We start from the raw sequence: 10,889 nt of genomic DNA on the forward strand, positions 1-10,889 counted from the left end.
CCTCTTATGTGACTTGGCAAGGAACACCGGTAGTGACGGACTTAACGCAAGAACACCGTTCGTGTCGGCCTGGTAGCGGGAACTTCCCTCAGTCGGACATCACGCAATAAGCACCGTTCGTGTCGAGAGGGAACTTCCCTCGTGTGCGACTTGGCAAGGCACACCGTTAGTGACGGACTTCGTGCATGAAGACAATGTGAGGGAACTTCCCTCGTGTGTCACTTGGCAAGGGACGCCGCTAGTGACGGACTTTGTGCATAAACACCATGCGAGGGAACTTCCCTCGTGTGTGACTTGGGTCATCTGACTCAAAGTTTACTGTCTTGAGTCATCTGACTCATAGTTTACTGTCTTGAGTCATCTGACTCAAAGTTTACTGTCTTGAGTCATCTGACTCAAAAGCTCCCTGTCTTGAGTCATCTGACTCAAAGCTCCCTGTCTTGAGTCATCTGACTCAAAGCTCCCTGTCTTGAGTCAGATGACTCAAAAGCTCCCTGTCTTGAGTCATCTGACTCAAAGCTCCCTGTCTTGAGTCATCTGACTCAAAGCTCCCTGTCTTGAGTCGTCTGACTCAAAGCTCTCTGTCTTGAGTCATCTGACTCAAGAGCTCCCTGTCTTGAGTCATCTGACTCAAGAGCTCTCTGTCTTGAGTCATCTGACTCAAGAGCTCCCTGTCTTGAGTCATCTGACTCAAAGTCCATGTATCTTTGCCTTCCAATTCCGGATCTCCACCCTACTTGGCTGAATAATCAAAACTCTGTGTGAGTCATTTGACTCAATATGTCCTGAATATCTAGATATAAGTTTCTGGGATTCCCTAATAACCAGCCAAAATCACTGCGATTTAGCTAAATTAGGAACTTCATTTTCTAATTCTGAAGTCGAAAAAAAGGGAATAAAATGGATTTTCCCTTATTATTTTGGATTCTGTTCGTTATATCTTTGATGAACACTGTGCTAAAATGTTACTTGAGGATTAATCACTTTCTTTCATGTCATTTTTTTTATAGAAGACAATACTTATCTGTGTGTTGTAGCTCAAGACTTGGTATTCAATGTTACATCTCAGCTGAAAACAAAAATTCAGAGACCTCATGCCAATATCAAATATGTTTTGAATATTTTTTGCCTCATTCATTATGGAAATGTGATTATTACATGCAAAATAATCTATCTTATTTATGGTTTTCACCACTCAAATTACAAATATTTGATATTTCGTTGGATAAAAACCTTTATCTGCCCTGGTAGAATCTATAGTTACAAAGTTTAAACTCGATAAGAAAACACGAAAACACACACACAAACTCTGACAGGAAGACAAAACAATACCTACATTTTTATGTAGGTAAGGCCACAGTGACTTAATTTTATGGATGACATCCCCTGATGACCCCCAAACTAGTGCGCGCGGGCGAATAAAAAAAAATCCGGCCAAAAATAAAAATGCTACTAAACCGCAGAAATACAAAGCTGGTATTGTGAATTTGTGGCAGTACATAGCGACCTACACTACAAGCCGGCACATGTGGGCTTTTTGCGGAATATATGAATCGGCACTGCATGTATGTACTGAATAAGATGTCTTTAGTTGTGGAGCTTTGGCAGCCTGGGTGTCATCCTCCATATTTACCACCGGCTCCGTATAATATTGTCGCTAGCTACCATGGACTACACAAGCCTAGAGCCAGGCCAGCGCCTCGGAGGACGTGATCTTTTTTTTAACTACATGCTAAAATTAATGCGCACGTGGATGTCACTCACTCACTCACTCACTCACTCACTCACTCACTCACTCACTCACTCACTCACTCACTCACTCTCGTCCTGGCTGTGACCTCAGATGTCGTAGGGGCATCACGACACCCAGCAGTGGATGTCATCCATGAAATTAAGTCATCATTAGGCATAATTTGCATCCAGTAATGTAGATCTACAAGCTACCCACATACCAAAAATCATAAAATACATTATTCCTTTGTGAATTTATCTGCTCTGAAATGTTTCAATAGAACCCCCCCTGCAGTTCCAGAACAAGCTGCTAGGGGGACCAAACCCACACCACTTATTATTAGCAGGAAAAGCTATCCATTACTCAAAAATCAAGACCATAGCATGTCCAGGTCAAAAGATACAAAAAAACAGAAGTTGTGCTGCAGTACCAAGGTCAGTCACCAGGAGGCCCAAAATTGACCTTGACCTTTGGCTACCCAACACCTATCCACATACCAAATATCATTACAATCCATCCAAAGGTTCAAAAGTTATGCTGGCTACAAATGTGCGGAAACACAAACACACACACAGACACACACAGACAGACAGACACGCCAAAAACAATACCTCCATTTTTCATGGAGGTAATAATTTTGATTGCAGTACCAGGATAAGCTGCTAGGGGGCCTTAATTTTTACTGCCCCTAACCATCTACTAGTCATCATTAACAACCATCCACAGCTTCTCCAGTTAAAAACACACAAAAAAAGACACGTCTCTGCAGCTACATAGCAACATAATAGATAATCATTTTCGAACTTGAACTGGATTGCATAACCTCTATTCACCTCCAAATATCATTAAGATTCTCGAGTTATGCTGAACACATAAAATCACCAAATGCATAAAAACTTTCTGCAGCAGTACTGTTGCAAATGCCAGACTTGAGTTATTGTGCTAATTCCACATACATAATAACATACACACATACATACGCCATGGACAACATACATGTAACCTTCTTGGCGAGGATTAAAATCCTGTGAATCAAAATTCTACTTGCCTTTGATTGGGTCTCTGTCATCTCATTGACTATGGAAATAAGGTCGTAATTAGCATAATTTAGTTTAATTTATGGCTTTCTAAATTCAAATGACAATATTCTTAGTGTAAAGTTACTCTGCCATTCCTCATTTCAATGTCCTCGTTAATTATGCAAATGACCTCTACATTAACATAATATATGCATAGTGGGGTTAACCTTTAAGTAACTTACACATGTCACAAGGTATAAAAATTCCCATCATTCACCAATAAGGAGTCACAAAATTTTCACATTAATTATGCAAATTAGGTCATCATTTTAGTATCTGTTGACGTTCCACCTGCCACAGATTAAATAGATTACATGTACACAAGAACTATTTTATAAAACTCTGTAATTATAGAATTTACTCCTTAATTATGCAAATCAAGTCATTTGCATAAAGAGCATTTAATTAGGTACAACTCTCTCAGCTACCTACACACCAAAAATGATAAAATATGTTGTTTCTATCTGTACTAATATTGGCTTTAGAAAATTTTGCCAGAAAGTCCCCTGCAGTTCGAAAAAAAGCTGCTAGGGGGATCAAACACACACCAATTATTCCTGACAGGAAAAGCTATTTGTGACCAAAATGTCAAGACCATAGCACATTCAGGACAAAAGATACAAAAACCGGAAGTTCTGCTGCAGTACCAAGGTCAGCCACCAGACCTTTGTCTTCCTAAGCCTTATCAGCATACCAAATAGACACACACATTCACACAGACAGGCCAAAAACAATACCTCCATCTTTCATGGAGGCAACAATTGCTCCATTTTTCATGGAAGTAATGAGGAAAGTATAAGTCTGCTGTGTTCCATAGCAGGACTATTCAAACTTGTGACATTATAAAAATTGAGAATGAAAAGCACATTGTACCATGTATCAATGTCGAGCAATAAAGTTAATCTATTCAATATCTACAGGAAGCAGTATACTCACCCTCTGGAAGATGTTCCAGACTTGGCTCCAAGTGCCCAGGAGGAACAAATCAAGAGAAGAAAGATAGTGCAAGAAGTGAGAGACCAGATAAGGAGAGTGAAGATGAGAAAAGGCAGGGACTTACAGGTCACATTTAGCAACGGGGAATCCCTAAACAAGCGAAAGAAGCGACGAATGGCAGAAGAATTTGAGACCCTAGGAGAAGCTGAAAAGCGAACGACAGAAAGAAAAGAGAAAGAGGCGATGGGAAAAGTAAAGGTAAAAGATCGGCTAGGAAACTTTAACAGCTTTGCCGACTTCGACAGAGAAAGCCTCAAGAGAGAAGTGATGGATCTGGACGAAAACACTGAAGTAAACTGGACACAGCTTGCAATTAAATACAACATCAAAGGCAAAGACGGAAAATTACCTGGGAATGCTGGGCAGCTGGTGAAGCTATGGCTCCAGAGTCAGGGAGTTGACACAGAGAGATTCAAGGGAAAGCCTACGGGGGACAGAATCCGCAGAGCAAGGCTACGAATAGGAACAGATCCTAAGATCACTATGCCGACATCTCGTACAGAGAACCAGATAAGAAAGGAGCTGAGGGTGCTTATAAAGGAGGGAGAAGTTACCATTGGAGAGTCTATTGTCCCAAAAGAATACGTGACGTACAACATGAACAAAGCGGAGAACAAAATCGAAACGAAGGTCACTGTGATTGGCGGACGTAAACGGCCACTATCAGACCTACGGAAAGAGCTGCTAAAGAAACAAGAGCGTTTCCTAAGAGACAAAGTGGACTATGACACCATGACCTTAGACGAAATAAAGAACCGCCTTGAACACCTGAATGAAGAAACAGAGGGGGAAACTGAAGATGATCTACGGACTCACCTCAAGAGGGTAGAGGCTACGAGACACCTGGCGTACTGGGAGGATGGGGCGTGCCTAGCCAATCATGGCTACATACTCTACCTAATATCCACTTTGTATGATCCAGCTATATTCCTGACAAATGCAGAGTATTTCGAGAAGTACAAAGTTAAGTTGAATGTACAGAGTGAAGTGGAGAGGCCGGAGCTGTACTTGATCGCCCGATGTGGAGCCTCTGATGCGGAGCAACTGATGTACGCAGAGACAAGACGTGATGACTTACCATCCCTGTCCGGTACAGTCAAGACAACAGACGGACGTGAGTACATTGATGAACTGCGGTTCTTCAAAGGAGACCAACAAGCCAGACAATTCGAATTCGGCGCACAGCGATCAGGCCACTATTCCTGTACTTGTCCTATTGACAAACGAGCAACACCAGACTTTTGGCAGTCCTGTCATGTCGAAAATAGGCTGAGCAACATCAAGGACAGACAAGACTTCATAATGGAAAGCCCTGTGACATCAAACAAAGCTTCACTAACAGTGCCACATCCCTTCAAGATGACAAAGGAGGAGATGATAGATGAGCTGACTTACAGGGGGACTATTACCTACCATGATGCAGAAGATATGAACAAGACAAATCTGAATGTCCATCTGAAGCATACTCTCCATGGCGTGAAAAGGATTCCCACACTATTGTATGGATGCCCAAATGCAAGTGTAGAGGACCTTAATCTAAGTCACCTAGAGGAACCAGGCAGTGAAGCTATGCATGACCTGTGCAATCATGCAAAAAACCTGTTTGAAGAAATTCCACATAGAGTGCCCACACATGTAGCTGGCATTGTCAAAAGGGTCAACAATCTGGTGCTCAACAGTCAAGATACAGTAAGAGCGGCTGACATGAGGTATGCTGTACTTGTGCTGCTTCAAGAACTAAAGCAGTGTAGGGAAACAAGTGGTGAATTGGTGAAACTCATCAACACACTTGCTGACATGCAAAAGCTATGCTACGCTGCTGCAGAGGATAGATCTATCATAAGTGTCTTCCGACTGAACAATGTGAGTTTTCTACACCATCTTCTGATCAAAGAGTGCCTGCCTGGAGAACCATCCTCAATGTCTAGCCGAAAGCTGTGGGGGCAATATCTGCATTCTCTAAGGGACCACATGCCAGTCAACTACAGGGTGGTACCCATCAGTTCTATTATGGCTGAAAATGAAGAGCGCCAGTTTAGCTTGCTGAAACACATCACAAAGTCGTCCGCCAGTTACTCTAGACCAGGGCACGTTATCAGCAACATCTTAGTGCGGACGCACTATAGCTACCAAGACAGGGCATCGACCGACAAACACCAGCAAAATAAAATCTCAAAAGCTGGAGAAGCAATCGCAATGGAGCGAACAACGATCCCGTTGGAGGTACTAAAAAAGTACCCAAGAGATGCACAGACCTTCTGTGAAAGAATCGCAGATTTCTTGCTTCCAGGGTATGGTGCATACTGGCACATTGAAGGAGATGATGTGGTCTTTCATGATGGCCCAAATGATAAGCCTCACAGTGATGGCCCAAAGCTCCACCACTTCCGGACAACATCACTGAAAGATGAATACAAGTACCTCCAGCAGAAATGGAAAGAGTGCCTTGAACGACGAGTCAGAATGCCAGCATGTAAGCTGTGGGTGTATGAGGGACAGACACTAATCAAGAAAGTCACCACAACCTTCCTCGACCCAGATCACGACTTTGGCCCAGATGAAGAGATGACATTCATCGAAGATGTGTGTGAGGCGGAGGATCACATTGAAATGGGGGAGAAAAGTGACACTGATAGCGAATCAGAAGAGGATGAAGAAGTGATCAGAGTAGAGAGGATAGACCCAGAGCCGGACCTGGAGATGCAAGAAGCTGCCAGCCAGGATCCTGAAAGAATGGGAATGGCAAGAAGGTAAATACATGTACTAAAAAATAGCAATTATTTGCAATGCATGAATTTCTGATGAGTATTTACTCTATTTTATAGAGTCACTGTGTTCATTCAGAATGTTTGATTATAATTTCGTACTAGACACTTCACTGAAAGAAATGGGTAATTCCAATCCTTTTTAGTAGGCAGAATGGTTTATTTGATGTCAAACTATATCACCACACTAACACATATGGGACATTTCACAGTGCATGATGGGAGACATTTTCTTTAGCATGTAGTTCAGGATATTAAAAAAGTTCCTAAGAAATCTATTGACTGCAGCATTTTAGACTTTTTTCATGTTCTACACAGCTTGCCTTGAGATAAAACTAAAGTAGCTGACACTGACAAAATAAAGTCACCATTCCTGAAATGTTCTACTTACTTTTCCCTCAGCTGCACTGGCAGAGTGAAGGAGGGCACAACACCATCAGAAACACCTTCTCTCCCTGACGAGAACAACAGCAGGTATGTTCAGATTTTTTTCAAAAATATTAGTTGCAAGTCATAGTAGTAGTAGTAGTCGGCCGGGTAGATACCAAGTGAAAAAGAGACTAAAGTAGCTGTTTTCTGACACTGACAAAATAAAGTCACCATTCCTGAAATGTTCTACTTACTTTTCCCTCAGCTGCACTGGCAGAGTGAAGAAGGGGACAACACCATCAGAAACACCTTCTCTCCCTGACGAGAACAACAGCAGGTATGTTCAGATTTTTTTCAAAAATATTAGTTGCAAGTCATAGTAGTAGTAGTTGTCGGCTAGGTAGATACCAAGTGAAAAAGAGACGTAAAAATATCTGTATATGAATAATGATATCGCACTACCTGCCCTTCAAAGGACAGCAGCACAAACGAGCCAAGGCTATCTATATCTCTAAGGCACTAAATGGAATGTCACCTCCACACATCTCTCAACTATTCACATCATCCGCCAGTACCCACACACACAACACCCGACTAAGCACACAGAGGGGACTGTAGCTGCCAAAATTTTGCTTGCAGTACAAAAAGAGATCACTTTATTTAAACCTCCTTGGCGGTAACACAATGCTTGAAACAAAATATGCCTTTCAGCCCACTGTAACAAAAGTGGTTGGATCTCTATAATGCAATCTTTGATTGGTATTTAGGATTGGTAGCTAGGAAGTGAGCATCAGATAATCTTTTATCAAATAAAAGAGACAAAGCTATGGTGGTTCACCGTGAACTCAAGTTAACAATATTATTAAATACTTAATTATAATCATTGCAGGGATGCACCCAAATGGAAGACGAAGCTGGGAAGTGCGTTGGCAGTTGTCCTGGACGATGATCCAAACTGTTCATCGCATCGACCGCTTGAAGGCAAAGCTGAAGATCAGCCCAACTAACTTCATCAAAGCTGAGTTTGAGAACTGTATTGCTCACGTATCAACTAAGTTAAGTCAGATTTTACATGATGACAGGAAAAAATTCAACATGTGGGAAAAAACTTTCCTGGCTGAAAGGGGCAGACTTCCAACAACTGAAGATGTCAGGGAAGATGCAGATGCATCTGCTCAAGAAAAGAGGATCAGGTACTCCGAACACCTGTTGCGAAACTTTGGTGTCAATCTCCACATGTAAATTTAACACCTCTCAGCAACATTGTATATAGATGTACATACATTATTTATTGCTTGATCATTCTGAATAAGATTGACAGAAGGTAGACGTGAACCTTTAAGAACTTCAAATTCAATATTGACTTAAACCTCTACTCATAGCTGAATAGCCAAGCAGAGGGGTTTTTCTAAACAGGAGAATAGGGGCTGCCCCTAATGTACCCAGCCAGCGCGTTCATATCAATTTTCAAATTACTACTTTTACAACATTTAGTCTTTTTCAAAATTATCCTTTTCCAGTAAAACTATAAAAACAGAAAATTTCAACTGTGATTACACAGTATTGTACCGTCCAAGTGTTGCTTGGGCCCTGTTTAAAGTGTGCAAAGAGGAGTTTGTCTACAACACTGGGGACTTGGCTTGAGTTCAGGTCAGAATCTCTTCAATCATTATGTGTAACTCTTGTCTATGTATTTTGTTAAGAAATGGCAGACGAAGCTGGGAAGTGCGTTGGCAGTTGCCAACTGTTCATCGCATCGACAACCTGAAGGCAAAGCTGAAAATCAGCCCAACTAACAACTTCATGAAAGCTGAGTTTGAGAACTGTATTGCTCACTTGTCAACTAAGTTAAGTCAGATTTTACATGATGACAGGAAAAAATTCAACATGTGGGAAAAACTTTCCTGGCTGAAAGGGGTCTCTTTTTCACTTGGTATCTACCCGACTACTAGTAGTACTATGACTTGCAACTATTTTGAAAAAAATGTAAACATACCTGCTGTTGTTCCCGTCAGGAAGACAGGTTGTTGCTGATGATGTTGCGCCCGGCTGCTCCACTCTTGCTTGTGCTTCCTCCAAGTTTGATGTCCGTGTTTTCGTGAACATGTGTTTTCTGTAAATCAAAAGAACATTCTGTACAAACCTGAGAAACTATAAAAACATGAAGTTGGACTGTATTAATTTGCAATTGCAATCTTTTTTAATCTATACCTGATCTATATTTACAAATTTATATCTACAAGGGAACACAACATCAGTAAATGTTTGCCGATTGTTACGGCCCGGCTGGTAGGTAAAGAGGCGTGCACGGCCCCAGGTAGTTGCAAGTACTATGACTTGCAACTATTTTGAAAAAAATGTAAACATACCTGCTGTTGTTCCCGTCAGGAAGACAGGTTGTTGCTGATGATGTTGCGCCCGCGGCTGCTCCACTCTTGCTTGTGCTTCCTCCAAGTTTGATGTCCGTGTTTTCGTGAACATGTGTTTTCTGTAAATTAAAAGAACATTATGTACAAACCTGAGAAAATATAAAAACATCAAGTTGGACTGTATTAATTTGCCATCTTTTTTAATCTATAGCTGATCTATATTTACAAATTTATATCTACAAGGGAACACAACATCAGTAAATGTTTGCCGATTGTTACGGCCCGGCTGGTAGGTAAAGAGGCGTGTGCGGCCCCAGGTAGGTATATGGAAAGCTTTGCACGAATACGGTTAAGTACGTGTGTAAGATTGACGATATTTGCACGAATAGGCCAATGGTCTGCGTGCCCTAGCTCTTGGGTTAAGAAACTCGCAGTCTGCGACTTTCGTTCCTAGGACGACACTTGAGGAAGCGCAAGCACTACATACACCTGGATGATTCCAATACAATGCAGATATACTCAGTAACACTAACAGCCATGATTCGAGTATCAAAAGAATGAAATACTATCATCGTATGTTCTAAAACAGGGGAATTAGCAGTTAAAGCCCTGAATAAGAATAAACTATACCCTTGATCTACACATAAGAAACAAGATGGCACCCATGTATACTTGACGCCATCACAATTCACATAGTCGAATCCCATACTAGTACAATATTTAGTTATGTAACGGTTTTGTAACGCTAACTGTTGCAACTACTAGCATGAACAAGGTTTAACTGTGCATTTCCTTAGCTGACTTCTATTAAATTATCATCTTAGTTTACCTTTAGAAAATTAATTTGTGACATTAACATGTAATTATGTCACGAGTGCTGGTTTAGAGGAAATTTAATTGCTAGCTTTGCTTGGTTCCAAATTTTACTCCTGTAAAATTGCTACTTTTATTAAGTTTAAGTATAGTTGTGAATGCTATTACCTTGCTTTTTGTATGTTGATGTCTTCAACAGTCTTGTACAAATAAACAAGTCTCTACAATACAGAGAAGATTTGAGACATCAATACTGGCTACTGCATTCACCTTTATTGAATCATGTGATAAATGTCAATCACGTTTTACCTAATTACCCACGCAATACACTGCACTGCTGCAGTGGAGTCCCATGGCACAAATCACTGCTGCTGGAGCGACATGCAATTGGCATTGGCAAAGTGGCTGTGCTATATCGTATATTGTAAATACATTACAATCTGCAAGACAGTATCAAATTGACCTGACGTTTGGTTGAAATTTGGTTGGCGTATAAAATGACACCAATAAAGAAAGCCCGATATAAACGCAAAACGCGTCAAAAATAAGCCAAAGCCAAGGCATGGGGGCCTGCGTGCCCCTTTTCGTGGCCCCTTTTTCGTAAAGGCGTAAATCAGGCATTTTTTAGCCTTCGTAAACCGTAGGCAGCCTCCCCAAAAATCAACGCAATTCGTAATCGTACATCAGCCGCAAAGCATAAAGTTGTAAACTCTGAAACTATAACGTAGTCGGCGGCGAAAATTTTGCGTAATTCGTAATCACAGCA

At 41.2% G+C, this 10,889-nt stretch overlaps 1 protein-coding gene and 1 long non-coding RNA gene across 2 annotated transcripts in view; one reads left to right on the top strand and one right to left on the bottom strand.

Annotated features, from left to right (window-relative positions):
• Positions 1-3,849: 3,849 nt before the first annotated feature.
• On the top strand, positions 3,850-7,948 carry LOC109470439. The gene is made up of 4 exons (XM_019769392.1): positions 3,850-6,557; positions 6,975-7,046; positions 7,207-7,278; positions 7,831-7,948. The coding sequence occupies exons 1-4, from the start codon at positions 3,850-3,852 to the stop codon at positions 7,946-7,948; spliced, it is 2,970 nt and encodes a 989-aa protein (XP_019624951.1).
• Positions 7,949-8,985: 1,037 nt separating this feature from the next.
• The window catches only part of LOC109470446, a 2,360-nt gene continuing 456 nt past the window's right edge, over positions 8,986-10,889 (bottom strand). The window contains exons 2-3 of the long non-coding RNA XR_002140258.1: positions 9,311-9,429; positions 8,986-9,054 (exon numbers count right to left, since the gene is read on the bottom strand). This is a non-coding gene — a long non-coding RNA (uncharacterized LOC109470446). The remainder of the gene's footprint in view (positions 9,055-9,310; positions 9,430-10,889) is intronic.

This window comes from Branchiostoma belcheri, unplaced genomic scaffold (genome assembly GCF_001625305.1).
Source record: "Branchiostoma belcheri isolate BF01 breed outbred unplaced genomic scaffold, Haploidv18h27 scaffold225, whole genome shotgun sequence".
NCBI lineage: Eukaryota > Metazoa > Chordata > Leptocardii > Amphioxiformes > Branchiostomatidae > Branchiostoma > Branchiostoma belcheri.

Bases quoted from the DNA above. Each gene is read 5' to 3' on its own strand.
- LOC109470439 (XM_019769392.1), top strand. From the start codon at position 3,850: ATGAGAAAAGGCAGGGACTTACAGGTCACATTTAGCAACGGGGAATCC. The intron at 6,558-6,974 runs GTAAATACATGT...CTTTTCCCTCAG, and splicing joins AGAATGGGAATGGCAAGAAG to CTGCACTGGCAGAGTGAAGG. The intron at 7,279-7,830 runs GTATGTTCAGAT...TAATCATTGCAG, and splicing joins CCTGACGAGAACAACAGCAG to GGATGCACCCAAATGGAAGA.